Source organism: Propithecus coquereli, unplaced genomic scaffold, assembly GCF_000956105.1.
Source record: "Propithecus coquereli isolate 6110/MARCELLA unplaced genomic scaffold, Pcoq_1.0 Scaffold391, whole genome shotgun sequence".
NCBI classification, from domain to species: domain Eukaryota; kingdom Metazoa; phylum Chordata; class Mammalia; order Primates; family Indriidae; genus Propithecus; species Propithecus coquereli.
In genome coordinates, this window is record NW_012149630.1 from 1,573,244 (window position 1) to 1,596,712 (window position 23,469).

Here is a 23,469-nt window from a genome sequence, read left to right on the forward strand (position 1 = left end):
TCAGTGCACGCTGAATTTATTGTCGAGTTTCAAACTAAAGGTCAGGCCATTACAGATAAAAGGATGCTATTTTTCAAATCACAGTTTGTGTATGGCACCGAAAGGGACAGTGGATTGGCGCTACCCTCTGTTACTTACCGTCCTCTCTTTCCTTTGTAGCAGCAGCTTCAAGAGTTTTATAAAAAACAACAGGAACAGTTGCAGCTTCAACTTTTACAACAACAACATGCTGGAAAACAGCCTAAAGAGGTACCGACAATACATATTTTACTTTCAAACCACAGATCCCAGAGGACTATCTAGTGGCTATTAAACTGTCATTCATCTTTTAAATGATTGCACAACTGAGCTGACTCTATCGGTTCTCAGCTTTCAGACTGAGAGTTATTGTCCTGTTTTCGCTCAGATTTTTCTGGGTTCCATTTGCTTTCTGCCACATATTTTATAACACTGCTGCACGTGGACCTGTGCGAGGGACCGTGGGGCAGAGCCTTCGGGGCTACTTCTGCAAACTGGTACAACTGAGTACCAGGATATAGCGGAGGGAAGTGCAGTGCTTTCAGTAAACTTTTACTTGGACCCACACTTAATTTTTTTTTTTTTTTCTCCCCAGCTTTGAGAGCTTGGGTGGGGGATGACGGCCTTTTCCATGGGAAGAATAACCTCTTGTGAGGTTGGACAAACAAACTAAAAAGTTAGAACAAGATTAAACATCCCCATCTTTGTTTAACTTCTTCCTGCAAGCGACATATACTGTAATTGCTAAAGGCATGTACGTACCAGATAGCAGGGTATAAAGTTAGAGGAGGACTCCAGCTTGGATTATTTGTGTTTTCCTGAGGGGGAAAAAAAAATAGTGTGTTATAATAGCTTCTGTACGCACAGTGCTTTGTAGTGTCCATAAGTTACTGCGTTGTGCCACACCAGCCAGTGGGGTTGACACCGTCAGTCCCGTAAATGGTAAGGCCCATCTACGGTCTAGGGACTTACCCTTTCACCGTCTCTACAGTTCTGTGTGGGCGAGGCTTGGTCAGTTGTGGGAGTATCTATGTGCATATATACATCATTATGACACTTTTCTACCCATTCCAGAGTTACCCAATTTAACTTGCCTTCCTCATATTTTTACAGTGGACTGAAATTCTTATAAGTGTTCTCTTTGGGGATGACACAGTTTATAATTCTATAGCGGTGCATCATCCATTTTCCCACCTTCTTCCTCCACCCCAAGCAGTTGGCCACTTTCATTCTTTTGAAGGGAGTCTCACCAGGTGACTCTCCATGTCCCTGTCCCTCAAGTGAGTGAGGATGCCAGGTAGTGCCGATTCTACACACCGGGAATGACCCAGGCACTCTGCCTGTGCCATCTCCTCCCTCGACACACATTGGGTGCATTTTCCATGCCCTGCAAAGCGTTTACCCTGGGGTCCTGTTTGGCAGCCTGGATGTAAACCCCTGCAGAGTAGGGGCAGTTTTGGGGTGAAGGGGAGGAGGTGTTTTAATGAAAATGCTGACACAACCTTAAGTACAGTGGCGCGCTACCGGGTGCTGCTATAATAAAAAAGGGAACAGATTAAAAAGTGTCTAAAATGTAAATCTAAAGGACTAACAGTAATTAAAATGGAAATGGCACAGGGAGGGAAGGCATGTAATTGTGAGATATCACTGTGCAGAAGGCTCTCAGCTTTGTTTTGCTGGCTGTTTTTCTAATTCAGCAGGGCTTACTCATCAGTGGCAGTTCAATGCGCGTTAATGACTCTGGGATTGCAGGCATCACTCTGGACAAAGAAATGATTATTGTGCGGTCAAAAGAAGTTCAAAGACAAGAAGGGAATTTCAGTTTTTTCCTTAGAGATCCACATTCAAGAGCATATAAATTAAGCCAAATGTTAAAAACCACAGTCTGAAAGCTGACTTCAAAGTCACAACTCTCTAATTAATGAACTGCGAGCTTCAGTTTGGACAAGTTGTGGTTTGATGCGCCCATAAATCAACATGACAGGCCTGTTTCACAGTCTCAGACAGCGCTTGTCATCGAGTCACATCGGATGTAAACACAGCAGAAAAAAGAAGGGGTATGAAGGAGGTGCAATTGATCAACAGAATTGGTAAAAACCCACTTTTGAAGCACATTATGCATGATCACAGGAAATGGTTACAGCCTCAAGAGGTTTCCCCTTCTGCTGTTGCTTTTTTGAATCAGATTTCTAACAGCCTTCAAAAGGGAGAATAAGAATTATGGAGTTTCTCCCCTGTGGCTTGCAGGCAATAACCCCCTGTTGTTATTTTGTGCTTCTTTCTTTTCAAAGGCATCAAAATTTAGTTTTTTAAAGATCTTTAACTCTATATTTGAAGACAAACAAAAAAGGGCTGCCACTGTCATTCTTATCAGTTACCAGGGATTGTGTTTTTCCTTTCTGTTGCCACTTCTTATTAACCTCTTATTTGGTCTGTTAGACATAGTTTGGAATGCACGTCTGCATGCTGGGAGAACATGAAAGTTCAGACGAGCTCAGAGGGCAGATAAAGAAATGTGAAGGGGAAAGTTACACAGCAGAAAGAAGGATAAAAGTTACCTCTCCCAAATTGCTGTTGTCAGAGAGGGGTGCATCTCAGAGCACAAAGGTGGTGGTGGTGTCTGAGTTTGGGAAGGGAACAGGGGCGAAAAGAGAATGCTTTGCATCGGAAAGAGGAGAACATGAGACATGGTAGTGGCATTTTAGCATGTCCAGGACGCTGAGTTTGCTGTGGTCTCTGCTTTGTCACCTATTTCGCGGGCAGAGGTGACCCAGGAGGTACGCTGCCTCGAATACCCTCAGAGGTAGGCAGACCAGTGGACAGGCCACCTTGGATTTCCCTGTGTGTGCGTGTGCCAGTGGATTTGGCCAAGACCTGTTGTAACAGTGGTTAGGAGATCCTTATTTCCTGAGATAAGGGTCTGGTCTCCTGAAATTACCATGCAGGTGGTGGTCCTTTTGTGCTGAAATGAAATAGGGTCACATGGTAGCAATTTCATGATGTGGACTGGTGGTTATGATTTTAACAAGGTTTGAACTTGGATGTTGACAGATGGAACAAGTATGTTAATTTACTGAATCCCCAGTCATTAGTGGCTCATAATTTTGTATCATCAGGTTCGCCGCCGCCTCCTTTTTTTCCCTGTTTTGATTACCTCTGCAGTGCGACTCTTGCTGTTTGGCTAGAACGATGGATGTACCTTCACTCTTTTTTTCCCCCCTAAAGTTGCCTGGAGATGTTTCCCTGGGAAAGTTTGGCTCCACATTAGGTTAGAGACCCAAGACCTTCCTTATAAGACAGATGCTGTTACGTGGGGAGAGGGAGAGGCAGCCCCCATGCAGCTATCGAAGTGACTCCACTCGTTTAATATTTGACAGAAATGGTGTGGAAAATAGAGGGCAGCATTCATTTTTAAATCAAGCTACAAAAAAAGATCCCATCCTGTGCGGGTGAGGTAGGCTAAGTTGATTGTTTTAAAAGGGCCGTTTGTCCCGGGCAGTTATGACAGTTTATGTTAGGCAGTAGGGAGTAGCCGAAGAAAGGAAAACAGACCTTTGACTGCAGCTCTAGGGAGGGGATCCAAAATGCAAGGTTTATCAGGGCATTTTAGCATTTTAACACTGACTACTGACCTGTCGAGGGGACTGCACGGAGACCTTTTTTGTATGCATTCAATTGTGAGAAGTAAACAAACGGACTCGTATCCTGTGTTTGGTAACTGGGTGGGGAGCACAGTTTGGCAACCAGTGTTGCTTTTAAATTCTTTCTTTGGACAATGGGCCTTGTATACTTTTATATCCTGGCTTTTCAAACGTGGACAGCTTTCATGAGCTTTTCCTAGGGATGGCCACAGAGACAACAGAAGAGGCATCAGTCATTTCAGATAAATACAGAATTTTTAAACATTTCATTTACAGTAAGACAGGAAACACCCTCTCCAACCTTCAGCCGACCCTCCCTCATTATATTCTACTAAGAAGAGCTAATTCCCTGATCTTTTATTGTGTCAATGTTGTTTTTTCTCTTCCTTCCCTTTTTTTTAATGTCATGAGTTAATATCTGTTGAAGAAGTGAAAAAATCATTTTGACATGAATATAACTATCATTGGGTTTTACATTAATGCGATAACTTGGGAAGGGGTGAAAACAATTGGATCATTTTATGCATGCTGTTCTTAAAATGAAAACACCGGCTTTTCATTTAAATTTATTTAAATTTTTGTTGTTAGTGGTATAGAATTTGTTTTTTGGAGTGAAACTCAATTAACTTTCTCAGTGGCATGGTAGTAAGTCTGAAATTGGTTGCTAATATGAGAATGATGGTTTTTACTGTAAAATAAACTACATGGAGACCGAAAGGAAACCACCATTTTTCTCTTTCTTTGAACTTTGCATCGGAAGGTCTTGATATACATACCATTTTATGGCTGTATCAGATCAAGGTCATGTGTTAGGTTAAGTGAATGCAGTTGTTTGTGAAGCATAGTTGCTAACCAGAACATGCAAGCTCTGAAAGGGTTGGATGGTCCTTTTAGTTGCAAAAGTCTCTCTGATCTTTTGACTAATACTCAGAGTTAGGAAAACTAATCTTGTTCTTTTCTTGCAAAACCCTTTTTTTCTCTTTTGGCTACAGTTTGGGAAGGGTTAATTTTCCTTTTATAATTGTTAGCCATAACGTGGCTAAGACCTCCACCTTGATATGATTCCTAGCAGATTAAGGATATTAGACAATTTCCTTCTATTTATTGTACTACTGCACTGTATTATCTTTCTATCACTCAGATAATTACTGAGGAAATCTACATTAATTTTTTTGGCTGGAGCAAGGCCTGCTAAACACAGGAATGATGTATTGATGTTTTACACAACAAAAGTTTTCCCCCTGTCATTGTCCAATCAACAGAAAGATATTTATCATATCGCAAAGCCCCTTCTTTTCAAGAACAAAGCAGGTGGGGGAAGCGGGACAAGGCAACAGACCTCGGGCTTTCTGAGACCAAAGCCAAGTGAAGGCATCTGAAGCTCAGACTGCCGTTCGTGTTAAACTCACAGTCGAGTACGGTGTTGTTTGCTAAATTATGAATGTGTGTAATTAAAATCTAGTGGCTGTTTCTATGAAAGATTTACAGTGTTATTTCATCGTTTGTCATGGCTAATTAACAATATTAGATGAAGTTTTTCTTCTTCAAAGGTCTGATTTTTCCTCATTTATTTATGTCAAAAGTGATAAACAGAGTAGTTAAAAGCTTCTGCCGTTGTAGGCAGTGAGGGAGGCAACTTGTTCTCTTACACCTCAAAGGTTCAGGGTTCAAATCCCTTCAGACTAGAGCGATGGGGTCCTCTTCCCAGATGTGAATAATAAAAATATTTCAGAGTGTGAAAGTTCATCCCTTCACTACAAAACTCAGGCTTTTCAAACTGGCTTGATTGACAAAGTGTTTTTCTGTGGGAGCAGGCGGGGGAAGGTAACACACTCACCCCCACTCCTCTGCAGACGTGGTGTGTTCTGTCCCTCTTAAACCTTGACATTGAACCCTCCGCTGAGCTGAGCTCTAGTGACCGCTCTCAGCATTGGATGATGACGGTGAGTTTTGAAGCGTCCATACTTTTAACCTTCCTTGGGAAGTGGCCATTTCATTTTTTTTTTTCTTCCTGATTTCTTACAGCAACAGCAGGTGGCTACCCAGCAGTTGGCTTTTCAGCAGCAGCTTTTACAGATGCAGCAGTTACAGCAGCAGCACCTCCTGTCTTTGCAGCGCCAAGGCCTTCTGACAATTCAGCCCGGGCAGCCTGCCCTTCCCCTTCAACCTCTTGCTCAAGGTATGCGTTGATTATACAGAAGGCACAGCTCTGTTAAGACTTTGGGTGTAGGTGGTGGGCTGGCTGGCTCTCGGTATGTTCCAGCTTATCATTAAGGACATTGTCCATCTAAAACATGCACATGGCAACTTCTTTTAAAAAGCTGAGTGAGTTACTGATGGGCCCTGGTAGAAGCCGAAATGCTTGTTGATGCCAGAATGAAGTCTTAGGGTGGTCTGAAGCCTTAGCAGTAGCCGAGCGATCCTACGGTTGCAGGTTCTTGGAGTGAGAGAATGCACCACTTCTTTGCCCTTAGAGTATTTTAATGGACTCTTCTAGTGTTGCAGTTTGGAACCACAAAGGAATTTTCTTGAAGGCTTTTGTTAAGTCATTTTAAGACATATTTTATATTCTGTAATTTGTTCTATTTTAAATTCTAGTAATGCTTTATAAACACCATTTTTTAATATAAAAATTGAAGTTTATTTTTCTGTAAATGATTAAAATCAATCTCTTTCTGTTACAAAAACCAAAGGCGTTTTTTTGTTTGGTCCTTTCTTCTTTTTCCTTCTCTCTTTGCATTCATCTGCTGATTTTTGAGCAAGTTTAATTCTACACGCGTCAGAACAGGTACCATTTCCATCTCCAGTTCTTCGAAAGCTGGGATTCCTTGACAAATAACAAGAGTTCATGGATTTAGTGAATTTCTTTTGAGAAACCACTGACTTTTGATCCCAGGGGTGTTGGACATCAGAAACAAATGGAAACTCGAGGTGTTCTTAGGACATCTTGGTTTAAGGAGCTCTGACTTTCACATGTGTAATGTGAAAGAAGATGGATTATTCAGAACTAAAAAGGAGGGAGGGAGGGACGGAAGGAAGAAAGAAAATGCCATACCTGTGTTTTGAAATACAGTCCCCTCTCCCATGCGTAGCTGAGCAGATTTCAGTTGCCTCAAGGCCAGCAGTCTGTTCAGCTCTAGTAGATCTGGACGTATGTGTGTAAGTGCCTTAAAGGTTGGTAGCCAGAGCCGTTGGTGTCTTGGATTCACTGACCTTCTGAAGAAGGTTCAAAATGTGGAACCTCCTTCCTGTTGCTTAAGGCATGATCATTCGTTCAGTAACTGTTGGTGTCAAGAGAAGTCAGGGAGGCATGTCTGCATTTGAATCTTCTCTCTCAAGTCAACCACACCCAGCTTCTGCCCCTTATGAGGTTTTCTTTTGTTTTTTATTTTTGTTTTTAACGTGGAGACCAGGACTCTTTCCTCCTCTAACTTCTCTCTTGCCCCTCCGCCCCTTTCTGCCGTGACTGCTCAGCTGCTTGATACATACCGGCATCTCCATTGCTATCACAAGAAGGCTTGAGCAATCGAGCAATACAAGGGGAAAAGAAAGGCTATACGTGTCCGCGAGTGCATTTTTGTGCTTGCGAAATGTTACAGCGTACATTAATTACACCTTCGGATTTATTGTTGGAAACGTGGCAGGCTGTTCTGACACACCTATCGGACTCAAGCACCAACTTCTCTCATCTTTTCCCACCGCTCCTATACTATTAAGTTTGCTCACTAAGGTTCATTGCTATAGTACATCAGTTAAGCTGTCCAAAAGAGGGCAATTGGGCAGTGACAAGACAAGCGCATGTGTAATGTGAAAGAAATGAATGTGGTGATGCATGAAGTGTAATCTCTGCAGTAACATATCAGAGACACTGGTAGGTAATTCACCAGTCATGGCATTGATTGATAGGTTTAGCAGTCTGCTATCACTGTTAGCCCCCGCAACATTAGGAAGAAGCATATTTAAAATCTAAGGGGTGCTTGTGTGTGTGCCCGAGATGGCCTAAATGTAAATGTAAACATTTGTGGAGTCAGGTTCTTGCAGTAAAGTGAACTGCCAGTGTCATGTCCATCTCTCATGAACCAGGAGGTTGGTTTTGTCTCCCCCACCCCCTCACCCAAAGTGACTTGAGAATTCAGTCATGTTGGACTACAACACAATTTTTTTTTATCAGAGAGATGATGGCTTAAAACTGATGTCATTATGAGGTTTAAATCAACTTTCTGCTTGCTTGAACATGGTCACCTGGGTATGGATGTACAAGGACAAAAAAAGGTTGATCAACTCTGTTTGTCTTTGAGCCAGTGATACCTGGGGTTGTAAAATTGAGTTCCATGAACAGTAATCTGTCAACTGTCCCCACAACATACATTTTTTAAACCTGTGCCTGCATTTTCTTCTATAATGAAGGGGCCAGTTGTCCTGGAAAAAGAAACCGTTGCAAGGCACGGAGGTTATCTGTTAACAATGCTGGTAATACCCACTTCATAATAAAATCACCAAGATTCTTTTACATGTCTATCCATTGCCTTGCTAAGTTAACCTTAAACATGTATGTAAATGTCAAAATATAGGAATAGTTACTATTTTGAAGGCCTTTTTTTTCCTTGAAGGTTTTCTATTATGAAACAGAGGGATGTTTTTGTTTTTAAGGTTATTGTAGGGTTTTCTCTCTGTTTTACATAAATAACATATCTATTCTTCACCTCGATCTCTTTAATCATCTGATTCTCCCTAGCACCAGTAATTTCATATAGAATTATTCTTTCAGTATCATTCTGACCTTTTAATTTTTAAAATGTAAACTCTAGGTAGGAGAACATTACATGCTTGGTTATGTACCTGCAAATGGATTTGTTTAACTTGGTACTATTATTCTGCCATTTTGGAAGAAATGCATGCTGTCTTTGATACTCATTTCCTCTGGTGAGTGACCAGCTTACCTGCTATCTGTTTTCATTCTAGTGTGAGATCTTGGCTGTCACATTGCAGCACCCTTTGGTAGATAATATTCATTGATGGAAGACAGTGATTTGACTGCCTCTCTGTTAAGTCTGATGAAAACGTTCTTAAATGTAATTATCACATTGCAGCTTGACCCAGAAGTACCGCTGTTGTCACTTAATGAGTTACTATTTTATTTACCATTTCTCCCTGTGGACGATGAGACTGATTTGCCAGCCCATTGCAATGAAAGGAGAGTAGGCTAACATTAATGTGCTCTGTAGGCATAACAAGTGGTGAATAACATTTGTCTTTGTCTTGATTTGCTGGATAGAGATCTTACTTTTAAAACAGCTTCAAAGTTCTGCTTTTCTTGGAGGGAAAGTGTTAACACAGTCGTTAGAACCCTGTTCTTCTAGTCTTCCCACCTCCTATGCGACTGACCCAGAAATCAATTAGTTTGAGTTGAAAAACAGGCGGCTTGTTCTTTTCATGTGTTTACTCCCTAGAACATAAAAATAGGTGTTGACTTGTGGGGTTTTATATCAATATGCTAGTTTTATATCAATATGCTATCATCAGCAGACAATCCCATTCACTATTGTCTCAATTGAGTAAACAGTGGCTGAGGGTCGGCCACATTCACAGGTAATTGTTGGTGTGCAGACAACAGCGGCAAGCCTGCTCTCTGCAAACCCGTCCCACCTGTCACTTCGAAAGGTGTTGGAAAATAATAGCCCAGATGCGGCAAAACCGGACACGGGATTGTGTAGTGACCTTTCCCTTTGTTTAATTTGCCTCTGAGGTTTAATTTCAGGGGACAAGTAATAATTGAATATGCCTAATAACTAAATGCTCATTTGGGACAAAATCCATCAAAATGTAATTGGCATTTGATTTTTATGAAGGTAGAAGAAAACCTACTTGTCTGTTGAGGATGCGTTCTAGGACTATCTGACCACTTAATGTGTCATTTGAAGCCTCCTTTATAATATATATTAATTGCAAATACTTGAGCATTTGAACATTTTCGTGGAGAACCGTTAGGAGAGACCAACTGTTTTTGTTAACGCTCTTCTCAGAGAGGCGGGGAAGGTTATTGGTCTGCTGTGCAATAATTTACTCCTCTTTGATATGCAAACGATCCACGGTGAATATAAAAAAATCCTATCAGACTCATTTCACAGTTCTTAACCACTCGGATTCTCTGGAGTCCATCGCCTCATTAGACCAGTGCTCTCCAATGCTAGCATAATTAAAATCTTTAACAGTTTAGCAAAGTAAAGATGTTTGGCTGATCACGTTGAGATGATTATCTATCCATTGTATTCTAAATGACAAAAATAAATTAAATTTAGACCTTGGCATTTTTTATTATGTGTTTCAAATGAATATAATGCACACAGCCTTCTTTTTTAATTCAATACCTTAGGTTTGGTAAGAAACATGCCTGTTTCGGCTGCTGCTATATAGTCAGAAAATGGCAGGCTTTCTAGGATAGCTATGTTACAGTTGATTGAAACAATGAACTGCAATCCAGATGTCCGATTCTAATGCGGAATTACCTTATGTACATGAGGGTTTATGATTTCTTTTCGATGTTCTTTCAAAGGACGCTGCTGCTGTTTGTTGTTGTTAGTTGCCATTCAGATTATTTTTCTTCTGTTCATGTATGTGCTAGAATATGTATTGAGGTGGGATTTGGAAATCCCGGGCTGTAGAGGTATGCCCACAATAGTGAGATTGGCATACAGATTGTGTCTCCTCTTGGGGGAAAATACAGGTGGTGGCTTACTCCTTAAAACCCCTGTCCATTTTGACCCCCTACAAAACAAGAGAACTTTACTACTCCAAGTTTATTTTACATTTTCATTTTATCTGCAATGGTTCATTACCATTGATCTAAGAAATGACAGTAATAATAGTGTTACTTGTATAAAAAGTTATACACTTTTTCAGTAGACACATCCATCAATTAAGCATGTGGTACTAGAAACCAAAATTAATGAGGAAGATAGGTGTGTTAATGAAATAATCATAGTATAATCAATTTGACTGTTAAAAGTTGAAAAGCATTTCAGGAAGACGATATGAATTCATAATTTATGTCTAAAAGTGATTAATAAAAACTATATTTAATAACAAAGCTATTTGTCATCATTTAAGACTTAAGCACAAAAATTACTCATTTTGTGTTTCGTGTTGTCATAATAGTATAGTTGAACAAATTTATTTTGAGCCCTTCTTTGTGTCTAAAAATAAGGTAACATCTATCTACTTTTTTTCAAAAACATTTTGGATGGATAGAAGCATACCGTTACTGCAGAATAACCATGTTTTGCATCCGTTTCATGAGTGTCTTTTATGTGTGTTGATGGCACTTCACCTGGGTTGCTCAGTAGGAGGACACACTTATTATTACCATATTTGCCTTAGTTGGGAGGGGGGAAAAACTGCACACACCAAAAAACCCCCCTAACACTAGGCTTTGTTTACTGACTCTTTGATTTAATTACTGTTTGAAGAGGACGGAATTAGCTGTTAATTGATTTAATTATCCAATTTGTTTGTTTCAGGCATGATTCCAACAGAACTGCAGCAGCTCTGGAAAGAAGTGACAAGTGCTCACACTGCAGAAGAAACCACAGGCAACAATCACAGCAGTTTGGATCTGACCACGACATGCGTCTCTTCCTCTGCACCTTCCAAGACCTCCTTAATAATGAACCCACATGCCTCTACCAATGGACAGCTCTCAGTCCACACTCCCAAAAGGGAAAGGTAGGGACGAGCCTCTGAGATGTGTCCAAAACTGTCTTTAATGTGGGAGGGGTGGGTGGCCCTGCCTCGCTGTATCTCGGTGATCCTTAAATGGATCCATGTGACCTGAATGTGAATATCATTACTTAAGAATGTATGCAGTATGGTTTGGGTGTGAAGCATCTAATTATTTTCACCTTTTCAACATGGAATTAGCACTTATGTAGATCTACTCTCAGCTTAGGAACCTGGGCAGAAGTCTTGTAGTTTCTCATTGGATGGCTTGGATTTCAAGGCTTCTGGGCCTATTCCTTTCTGCCAAGTGCTCCCTCCGTACAAACTGAATTCCTTGGCTCTAAGAGCCTTCTAAGGGAATAGTAGTGTCTGCTGTGGGCAATTTTGAATTATGGTTTGAGAAAACATAGAACTCATGTTACTCTACATTGCTCCCCTGGAAGGCTGGGAGCCCATCTTTTCCACGGTTGTGTCCCCGAAGCACATGGTCTTTTCCGCGTAGACACTGAGTGAAGGTTTGAAGGATGGAGAGATGGAAGTGGAGTGGGGTGGGGTGGGAGCATGTCTATTGTATGTACACACAAACATACACAGCACATTTTCTCCTGGTCGTGGGATATATGGTAACATTTTCTCAAACATTCCTATTTGGAGGTTAAAGCTTTATAGTTTTTAATTGCCATGAGCTTCGTGTGAATGTTAGTTGAAACTGAGGTTGCTTTAAAGATCTGGAATATGTCATATTAGCATGGAGTTCTAAGAAAATAAAGCTGTTAGTTCATGTTATTATATCTTAGCACCCAGAAGCATTAATACTGCTGTTGAAATGCCTTTCAAAAGTAGAATATATAATGCTCCTAAAATTGAAAACTTTTTTTCCCAGTTTACTATTTTTAAACTGTTTCCTATATAATTTCATATGCAGAGCTTCCACACACAGAAGAAAAGAAATCTTAAAAGTACTATGTGATAGTAAATGTCATTTCCATCGGGAAAAAGCAAAATCTGTATTTTGTTTTTAAATAAAACTGACTCAGTGAAAAATTACTTAATTATTTATTTCAGTTAAGCAGTTACAAATACAATTTTGCATATTTCTCAAAATATTGAGCATTAAGAAACCCACTGGTTTGATCAGATGTATATTTTTATGCCAGAAAAATATTTTCTGAATATATACATACAAATACACATACACATGCATTATATATATCATGTTTAAGCATAAAAACTATGAGTGGTTATAATTTGAGGATGAGGATAATATATATGTTTTAACCAAAATTTGCACCTATTTTACTATCATTTTGGAATTTCTGTGGCAGACACGAAAAAACTAAAAGATTCATTAAACACATTGGTTCAGAAGAGTTTGAAGAATAGAATGGTGGACCCTAAGAATCAGCTTAAAGCCATTGGGCAAAATGCAGCTTCTGTTGTTTCTAGTGAGGATAGAAATCTAAGTCTGGAAGCCAGTCTTAGCTCTTGCTTATATTAGAAGTCTTATAACATCTTTATTATTTTTTTTTCCAAAATAGAAAACCTTAGATAGCATTAAAGCAAAGGTTCTAGGCTATTGTCCTTTGCTGGACTTGCTTTTGATGTCCTGAGGTTGATGGCGTCCATTTACTGCAGAGTGATTGAATTACATCTTTACCCATAGGCAGAGCAGGAGGCCATACACTGAAAAATGCCGACCGATGCACTTAAGGTATTTGTTGCAATCTTGTCAGCCATTGTGGAGCCTGCACAGATTTCCTCTGACACAGAAAACTCCTCTTGTTTAGATGCACTGTGCTCAGTTTCATTCTAAAAGGTTATATATCCGCAGTCAGGTGATAGATTAGCAAGGAGGCAAGTGGGAGAAGAATAGCCCTTTTCATGTTTTAAGGCACATTTGAAGGTAAATGGATCTAAAGAGACAGTCTAATTCCAGGATACTAAGTTTGAATTTTTTTTTTTAGGGTCCTTATTTGTCTGTACAAAAGTTTTGCTTAATCTACGTGCTAAAATTAGAGTATGGGATCAGAAATGCCTTAATCTGGATGTAAAAGCAAGCCGAGTTTTCCAGTTGTACATGCAAAAAGGAAGCAACTATGAAATCATACGCCACCACTTAATCTCTTGAATCTCTCAGTTTATGTTATCTGGTAGGTTTCTAGACGTGGCTAGATTAAAAGAACATTCTAGTCAGCATGTTTTAACTGAATGTAGCTAACAAGACAAATGAGCACCTCAAGTTAAAGATAATTCAAAAGTTTTAAGCTTATAGAATTGATTATTTAAAAAATCAATTATTAGTTAACCAGCTTTGTGTACATACAGCAGGTACTTCAAATGAATTTTAGGTGGCATCACCTTATTATGGTTAATTTAAAAACCACATGTATGATATCCAGTTTAAATAGAAAATTTTTTTTTTTTTTTTTTTTAAAGCTATTACTACAGATGATGTTCTCACTTATAAACTGAGCTGCCAGTTGTCTCAGGAATTCCTTGTCCCTGCCTTGGAGAAGTTTTATCCCTTACTTTCCAAGGCATTTGTGAAATACATGTTCTTCGAAGCTCTTCTTTGATTTCTGTGTCATATTCTTTTCCCTCCATCCTCATGGAACAGTATCCAAACAAGGAAGAGCCCCTGCCACGTTGAAAAATAATCTAGCCCCACAAGCTCGCCCTTGGGTTAGCAGCTTTAAGAATTCTTTCTGGAAGGATCTGGGAGTGCTCTGTGTGAAATTTGTTGGAAAAAGGTAGTAGCGTGAGACTGTTTTGCTTGTTTTTAAGTAGCGAAATGTCTAATAATCTCAACCGGCTTGCGTCTTTCCATGCCGTTTGGAAAACAACTTCTCCCCCACCCTTGCCCCGTGCGTTTTGCTGGCTTCTGTGAGCAGCCGCTGCAGCAGCAGCAGCTCTGGGGTTTGGTGAGCAGCAATCTGTTAAGGAGATAAATAATGTGCTTGGCACGACACTCCTACTCTCCTCTTTAATTTGTCTTACACAGGGAAAATTATAATTAAATCATTCAGGGTAAACCCTTGAGTGTAGAGAAGGGAAAAAACACACTTTGGTAAAGATTGCCAATAGAAACCCACTTCCCTGTTGCGCAGGGTAGAGACATTTATCAATATTCAGCACTGTTACGGGAGGAGCGGCCCATGTGATTTGTGAGGCGGATGCCAGCGTTCAAATCAGGGCTTGTTAAGATCCCGTCCCCGTGCAATCACGGACATTCAGCATCATTAGAATTCAGTACTGGCGCCGTGCTTCGTGCTCTGATCTTCTCCTGACAATTTAATAATGTTTATTGTGCTGATTATATATAAATGTGCTGGTGCAACAAACATAACCTCTGTTGTCAGTGGCTGAGAAAAGCGTGGTGGGGATCAGGTTGAACGGCTGAAGCTAAAGGGGAGCTACAAGTGGAAGCAGGTGCATTCAAGCCTCTTACTGGCATTTTATTCCACGGGAGCAGGATGTCTTGACTTCTTAGGTAAACAGACAAGAACTCAGGCCTGGGATACCTGTAAACCGAAGACATTGTCTTGTTTCCTTAACTTGTCTGACTGTCTCACTTTAGGAAATTCCAAGTTTTCGTGTGGGTAAACAGAATCAACAGAATGCAAATGAAACATTTATTAAAATGCTAAATTTAGTAAAGCCCTTTGAGCTTCTTGGATCAAAGCAGCTATGTAAATACAAATAGCAATTACTACTTAAGTAATTGCCTGAATTAAAATTCTAAATATCACATTACGTTATGTTGCACTAGGGAAAGGGAAGAGAACTTATATTTAATCAGTTCCTTCTCCGTGCCAAGCGCTGGCTAGACTCTTGCATATGGAGCAATGTCTCATTTTGTCCACGTGACCACGTGGGAAGCAGTAGGGATTATTGTACCCATTTTACAGATGAAGAAATCGAATCATAGAAATTAAGTAGGTAACCTGGGATCACAGAACTGGTTGGTAGCATATCTAAGATCCAGATTGAGGTCTGTCTTTCAGTTCGTAAAATACTACTTAAAAGTTTTCATTCAGCTTAGAAGTGAATACTAAATTATGACAAATTAAAATCAATGTCCCTAAAAGAAATTTTAAGTTTAAATTCAATTCAAAAACACATTCATTAACCTGCTGTGTACAAATCACTGCATTTTAAATGAAAGTACCATACTTTCCTCTTCTGTGGTGGCCTTTCACAAAGATGGGGGCAGGTTTACACAATGTAAATGGTTTATGGTCTGAAACAAGACATAAAGAACAAAAGTGAACCCTGGGCAGAATTTACACACAGGTACATGCAAAAGAGGCCTCTCTCCTTCAAAAGTATCCTCACTTTCCCTCCTGTCTTATGTATCTTGTTTCCTCATTGAACACATCATATGGTTGTTATTCTATTTCAGCTGTCCTCTGTAATCCAAATTAGAAATTTTCTTTTTTCTTTTTTTCCCCCATCCTTCCCAGCTTTTTGCTTTCCGTTCAGCCACCATCGATAGATGTTTTGTAACTTGAATATTTCTCAGATTCATCACTGTTCTAAATATTTGTTCCAAGATATCCTTATGCAGTTGGTGAAACAGGTGTCTTTAAACTCTGCAAGGATTGTGGTTGTGCAGCCCCTGCTTTCTCTGAGGCATCCTATTGTCCTCAGAAACAGGTGACCCAAACTGGGTACTTTTCTCTATGAGGTCTAACCTGCCATCTTTCCCGTCATGATATCCCTTCCTTTTTTTTTTTTAATTCTAATTTATTGACATAGTCCCGTGTATTCCCATTGTTTGCATTTTCTGCACGCTGTAGTTGGCAGCTGCTTTCACATAACCCCGTTAACCCCGGGAGGTTTTGCCTGGCTAGTGTACTCTTAGGCAGTTTCACTTGATACAGTCTCTATTTGATTTGTGGCCTTCTGACGTATCGCCACGGATTTGACTATATAACAATAACATTGGTGTTTATGGGCTCTGCTGTTTTCAAACGGCAGGGAACTTTGAAATGTGGGCATACGTGGTGTTTGCATTTTTTTTTTTTTATTGAACTAAATTCTGGGTTGATGAATAAATGTTGGTGCTCTTGGTTTACTTGCTAAAATTCTAGAATTTTGTTTTCAGAACTGTTCCAGATGTATAAGCCTAACTTTTGCATATTCTTATACTGATATTTAGAGCTTATTGAGCCAGAAATTTAAACTCGAGCTCCCATTACTCTGAATAATTCTTCCTCATTTCAATTACTTTTTTTTTCAAAAATCAGATAATTTGTTTTGTATTTCTTTTGATTTGAGTCACTGAGCAAACTAGTTATCCTAAATCTTTACTTTCCCATTAGAGCATCTTGGAGAACCTGTGGTCAAATTGTCCCAAACTGTCTTCAAAATTGTCACTGCTACTTCCTGCCAGTATGTGTTGACACATTACAGTGATGTGTAACAGAGTTCAACAAATTATGGTCAGCCTGCCAAATCTGGCACTCTGCTTATTTTTGTAAATAAAGTTTTATTGGGATACAGTCATGCACATTCATTTACGTACTATCTATAGCTATTTTCACACTACAATGGCAAGCTTGAGTAGTTGTAGCAGAAACCATATGGCCCACAAAAACTAAAATATTTACTATCTGGCCATTCACAGAAAAGGTTTGCTAATTCCTGACCTTAACCATTAGACCATCGTTTCTCAGATTCCCCAATGATATTCTCAGGGGGTATTTGTGAAACACACGGCTTCCTAGGCTTTTCTCATGAAGACTTGGGTTCTCTTGGTCTGAGATGGGGCACAGGAATTTGTATTTATTGTACATACCCTTAGGTTCTTGCTACTCAAAGGCGGCAGACCAGCAGCTTTCTCATGACGTGAAAGCTTGGTGGAAGCTCAGAGCCTCAGGCCCTACCCCAGACGCACTGAATGGGGATCTGCGTTGTAACAAGATCCTCAGCGCTTTGGTACATGCATTCAAGTTTGAGAAGCAATGTAAGCAGCATATTTAGTTCACCTGGGTTTTGACACTGTTGGAAAGAACAGATTTTTCTCCAGAAATTTGATGAACATCCCAGACATATTCAGTCTGCAAAACTAGCAGCTTAATATTCTTGTATGAGCCAGCAAAGCAGAAGTAGTAGGACCAAACTCCATTTGCTTACTTGCTTCAGGATCCACCAAGAGACCTTGAACTGAGACTCACTTCTTGGCTCTGCTTGGCTCTGTGATCATTGGCAAAGGACATAACCTCTTTAAGGTTCTGTTTTCCCTTTCTCTAGGTTCTTTTTCCCCCTCGTTCATCACCATCCTAGTACAGCATGGTGATGATACTGTAGCTAACATTTATGTAACTGTTACTTTGTGCCAGACACAGTCAGTGCACAAAGGACTTAATACTGTCCTGATTTTCCCATCTAATCCTCACAGGAACCCTATGGGGTAGACTGTCCCCTTTGTACAGGTGGCATAGCTGAGGCCCAGAATGATCTTATCACTTGCACAAATCACACAGCTAGTTAGTGACCATGCAGGGATTGGACCTGAGATCGCCCTGACCCTCAAATACTTGCAATGACTGCCATACTCTGGCAGGTGTCAGGGGGCACTGTCAGAACCACCTTGGCTCCAGCCCGGACTTTTAATTAGAATCTCCAGTAGGTAAAGCTCAGGGAATGAAGGTCAGGCCGTAACCTCCAAGTGTTACAGCCTGGGGCCAGGCCTATCATAATTCGGAAGAAGCCCCAAGAAACTCCCAGCTATCTTGCTCCCCACCTCACCTTTTTCTCAGGAGGGTAGAAGCAGGTGGCGAGCAGTGGAGAGCGTAGAGAGCAGGCTGGGCATGTCTTGTCAGGTGTGGGGACCGGAAAAAGAAGTGGGCGTGGCCAGCTGCAGAGGCCTAAACTGCAGGTGCTTATTTTTGCTCCACAGATGACTGTCGGCAGCATCTCCTGTCCCATATCCATCTGTAGAGGAAGTAACCTGTTTAGGGCAAAAAAAAAAAAAAAAAAAGTTCCTTCTTATGTCAGAAAGAAACATTTTGCACCCCAAACATACTGCTTGGTGTTTAGCAACCATCATGCTTTGAAGAGCTGCGATCTGTTTGTCTCGTTGCTTAAAACCAGTGGCTTTTGGGCCTTAGAAGTAGGAGGGAGGATTCTCTCAGGGAGTGTGGCATGGTGCTGTATCGCTTCTTGTCATTCACGCGTGCAGGAGGGCAAGGGAAGAAAATCTTTAAAATATTGGCATGCCATAAGGGAAAAGTTTATGGGTTTTTTTGACTGTTCACTGTGTGGGGTGATTAAAAGAAAAACACCGAGCCATTATTGTCTAACAGCTGTTGTGCCTTACCTCAATAAAGTGCCTTTTACCATAACACAGCATCATTAGACTCTATAAATCTTTTCCTATTTATTGTGTTTAAATGATAAATGCTTTCCAATAAAATGACATCATTGGTCTGGAGAGTCATGTTCATTTTATAAGTTTCTCTTAAATTGGGTTGATTGTAATTTTTTTCCTGGGATATTGCATAATATGAATCTCAACCACAGGCTATCTGATGTCTAACGTGCCAGCTTTCCCACCCAAAATAATGTTTGAACCCCCTGTTTCTTTCATCTTGCAGGGTAGACATTCTTTTCTGATGAGTTGCCGCCACTGATAGTGGTTTTCTGCCAGTTGCCTTTGTTGGTACCCAGCCACTTTGTAGGCATTTGCACTTGGGTGGAAGGGCCTGCGTCCCCTCCTCGCGAATGAGCCTTAGCTTTCTTAGCACTTGTTCTCCATCAAGGGTGGGAGGCAAAGGACATGGCAGGAGAAGAATGAGAACCAGCCTTTTGGGAACTCTCATGGTTTTGTCTGTGGTACTGGGTTTTACCCTTTTACCTGTAAATGGGTGTTTTGAAAGGTACACCTTTACTATTTGGATTGGATGAATAGAAAATTTTCTTTGATGGACATTGCAACCATTCAAAAGTAGAAATGGAAGCCGGGGCCTCCAGAAAGCATGTGGCTTGGGAAGTCCTGATGTCAGTCTGTTTTGTATAAATGACAACTAGGAGTCTTAAGCTCTTAAGCCAATAATGGGGCCAGTTGAGGAGGTACCTATGCTGGGAACTTAAAGGAAAGTCATGTTGCTCTTTTTTAAGGGTCACAAAGATGCTTTTTTGCACTGTTATTCTGTTCGTTTGTTCGTTCGTTCATTATTCATTTATTTTGTGCTGCTCTTTCGCACTGATGTCAGCCGGTAGCCTGGCCCTGTAGGTTTCCGAGGGAGCCACCACGCTGCTGGCTGGCTCACTGGGGTGATGCAAATGAGTGCGCTACATATGTACGGCATTCCTGGAGTTCTTTATTCCACCCCCCCCTTTGTAATCAGTCAAGCCCTAAGTATATTATAAACTATATTCTCCTCATTAAAACAATAGTGGAAGCTCACAAAGGGAAATTGTTCATATGTGTTCCAGCTTGTCACTTCTGCCTGTGTGAATAAAGAAGATAACCGTTCCTTTGGGAAACTATTTCGGGAATTGAGCAACAGATATGCTAACCAGAGAATTCTCTTAACTGTAATTTTCCTTTTTGTGTGTACTCAAAAATAACATCCTGACGGGCTCCGCAGTGCCACTGCACATACAGAGCACAATTGCCACAGCCCAGGTGGTGTTAATATGGGACAATCCCCCGGGCACATGTCGCCAAGAGTTGTACAGCTTGTTCAGTGTCTTCATCCATATGGCAATCTGTCCCATTCACAGAAAGGCGTCCGGGCTGTGCCGGGTGGGGCCCGTGGTCAATGTAGTGTGAAGAGTAGGCAGCCACTCACGGCAGCCGCTGCCGCGCAGTCTGTTTTATCGTAGATCTGAGTGTGTGACACGCACACACACCACTCTCACGCACACTCTGTCTCTGAACTGAGAAGAAATGCGAGAACGGCCTTGCTGCCCCCCACCCCCCTTTATTTTTTGAAGCACATGGTTAAACTCAGCAGGTATAATTCTGGTACATGAAACATAACTTGGTTTATAGAAAGTCAGTTAAAAGCACACAGACCTTTCTGGGTGGTTGTTCATGGGTTAACTCAAGGGCTGCACGTTTGTACTAGAATTCTTCTATAAACTGGGGGGGTTCTCCCTCCCTCTCCCTCTCCCCCTCCCCCCCATCTCTCTCTGTCTCTCTCTCTCTCTCTCTCTCTCTCCATTTTCAGTTGTGAAAACTATTTTTGTTGTCCAGTTTGGATTCTTGGTCTAATATTTTTGGGTTTTAAATGTTACAATGAAAAGAACGAGAAGAAAACTATTATCAGCCTCAGAAATTTGAGAGTAAAACATTCCCTGGAGGTGTTAGAAGTGCAAAGGGAGAGTCAAGAAAGTAGAGATTTCCCAGTGAATAAGGTGAAAAAGAGAGGGACATTTTAAAAGGCACTTCGGAAAATTTACCAGAAGGCAAAGCCTTCTCCATTTATGTACCCATGTGTTGTTCTGCTTTTGTGTAACTATTTGTGTTCTTGTTTGGCAAACAAACAGACCCCATAGCAACTGTTGTTGATGATATTTATACTACCTGTAAGACTTCCCTAAACAAATAGACACACATTTATGACCTTCAGATTTCATTCCTTTTATAGTCTTTAAGGAAATCAGTGTAATGGCGGGCTGATCTCTTTTTCTTTCCTTGCTTTTTTTTTTTTCTTTTTGTGCATAAGGATCTTTTGTGTATTGGGCATTTTCCATCATGGCTGCGAATGTTGAGTTTGGAGATATATTACGGCAGAGGGAGAGAAAAACCTGAAGTGTTTGTGTAAATAATGTGGTATTTGCTTTCAAAGGGGTCATTTCAGTCATTGGTGGAATTCCAGGTCATATACATCCGAAAGGCTAATACTCCACTGAAATTATGGCCATGACCTAAGAAGCAGGCAGGCATCTATGGCTCTGTCTCTACCTGCGTGTCTGAAATATCGATAAGAACATCCTGGTACATACGAGCCCCTATATTCAACTTACATTTTTCCATATGAGTCATATTTATGACAAGAACAAGATGTCTCGTGTTAAAGATCAGTGTGAGAAACAAATGGCAGTTTACTTTAATTAGAAAAAAATCAACACCAAGAGCTGGAATAATCCAGTGGCGTTTGAATAAATTAGAGGATTGTACAGACAGACATAAAAAGAAACTCAACAAGGATAAATGGGAAGTCGTCCAGAGTTCAATGAAAAATGTGTTCCTAAATGGGACAGAAGTCACCAGACAGTCCTAACATGTATCCATTCAACATGTATCCATTCAACAACTTAGCAAACTCTAACCCATGCCAGGGGTAGTCCTGGCCCTGCGGATACAGCTGTGAGCTCTACAGTCTGTCCTCCTGGAGCTGACAGTGCATTAGAGGAGAAGTAGAACAAACAGATAATTTACATAATAAAGAGACAGTTAATTTCTGGGGGAAGAAAAGCTGGAAAGGGACTGGGTAAGTTGATCTGGCAAAGCCTCTCAGTCACCCTTGAACAGACAGTGCAGAAGAAAGGAAAGAGCCCTCCAGGCTAACAGCTCAGCAGAAGCCAAGGCCTGCAGCAGAGCAAAAGTAGCATATGCTTTGCTGGCACATCCTGGCCCGTACCTCGGTTGGCGAGGGGGGCGGGTGGCCGTGTCGTTAAGTGGTGTCGAGTGGAGTGTGGACTCCAAAGCTGGACTGTGGAATGCAGGCTGCCCACTTAAGTTTTCCATCTCTGAAACAGGTGTGATAGCAGCCCTTGCCCCCCAGACTAAACTGTGAGGATTAAATGAGTTAGCACATAGTAGGTTCTCAATAAACAGTAGCTATGATTGTTAGTTATTCAATATATTTATTCAAACCACATTTATTGGGCATTTATTAAATACTAACTCTACAGGTTCTGGGAATTAAGCGATGACTACAATATAGCTCTTCCCTTCAGGAGCTCATGGGTCGACGCAGGGAGACAAACACGGAAAGACACTTGCAACCCAGGATGAATGCAGTGATAGGAGCATATATGAAATGTGACACAGTATATGATTTATTAAAAATAAAAAATGAGCACTAGTGGAATATCATAGTGTATCATGTGAGCTTTTTTTTTTTCTTAAAAAAAAACACAGCTCCTTGAAGGAAGGTTTTAGCTCTCTTGTTGATTACTATATCCCTGTCATGCAGCACAGCCAGCCTGGCATGCTGTAGGTGCTAAATTTCATGGCAGAGACTAGGTGAAATGTTCAGAAGCAAGTGAACTAACGAGATGTCAAAGGTCAAGGACCCACTAAGAATAGTTCTGTGTTTGCCACCCTTCGGCCCCACATGCTATAAGAGAACCTTTTTCCATACCTGTAGTGCTCCAGACTAGGGAGAAAATTTAGGTTTCTTCTAAGAGTGAGTCTCAATCTTCAGCTTGCATTAGAATCACCTGGAGGGATAGCTAAAACACAGGTTGCTGGACACCCCCGCACCCCCACCCTTTAGTGTTTCAGATTCAGTAAGTCAGGGTGGGGCCAAAGAATTTGCATCTTTAACAAGTTCCCAGGGAACATACTTTGAGAACCACTGCCTTAGAACATCCCAACTGCTATCCTTACGGTGTGGTATTCTTCTGAGGTTCAAAGCAACAGAGATGTGATCTGGATTACTAATTTATAGGAAAATCTGGGTTTCAGTGCCAATATTCATCATTTCAAAGAGAAAAATTGTAAAGACCATGGCCCAATATAAACTACTTTATGGAACAAAATTTTTTTGAAATTTTTCGAGGTTGGCCTTTAAATCCTTTGTAAGTCTCTAGTTTCGTATTTCTAGATTTTTGTGTGTGTGTGTGCTTCAGTTCTCTGTTCTTGTGTTACTCCTTTCAGCATCTGAGCTCCTACTGATACGTTAGCACCCAGATGAAATATTACAGCACTTTATGTTCCAGCCATCTGTTCAGTTATTGGTCTCTCCCTCCTCGCCTGGAGAATCGTACAGAGAGAGCTCTTTCAGAAGATAAGAACATATTCACAGTCACAATTGATGGTGGCCTCCAAACTTATTTGATTATTCACTCCATCAGTATGAAAAATTTTGAATATGTGCCTCATCGGGTGTATTTATTAATCAGTTATATA

The 23,469-nt window shown here is 40.7% G+C and overlaps 1 protein-coding gene across 1 annotated transcript in view; it reads left to right on the forward strand.

Annotated features, from left to right (window-relative positions):
- Positions 1 to 23,469, forward strand: part of FOXP1 (forkhead box P1) — a 163,683-nt gene that overhangs the window by 71,660 nt on the left and 68,554 nt on the right. The window contains exons 4-6 of the mRNA XM_012652644.1: positions 160 to 249; positions 5,685 to 5,838; positions 11,177 to 11,381. Of these exons, the coding sequence (XP_012508098.1) occupies positions 160 to 249; positions 5,685 to 5,838; positions 11,177 to 11,381 (449 nt within the window). The remainder of the gene's footprint in view (positions 1 to 159; positions 250 to 5,684; positions 5,839 to 11,176; positions 11,382 to 23,469) is intronic.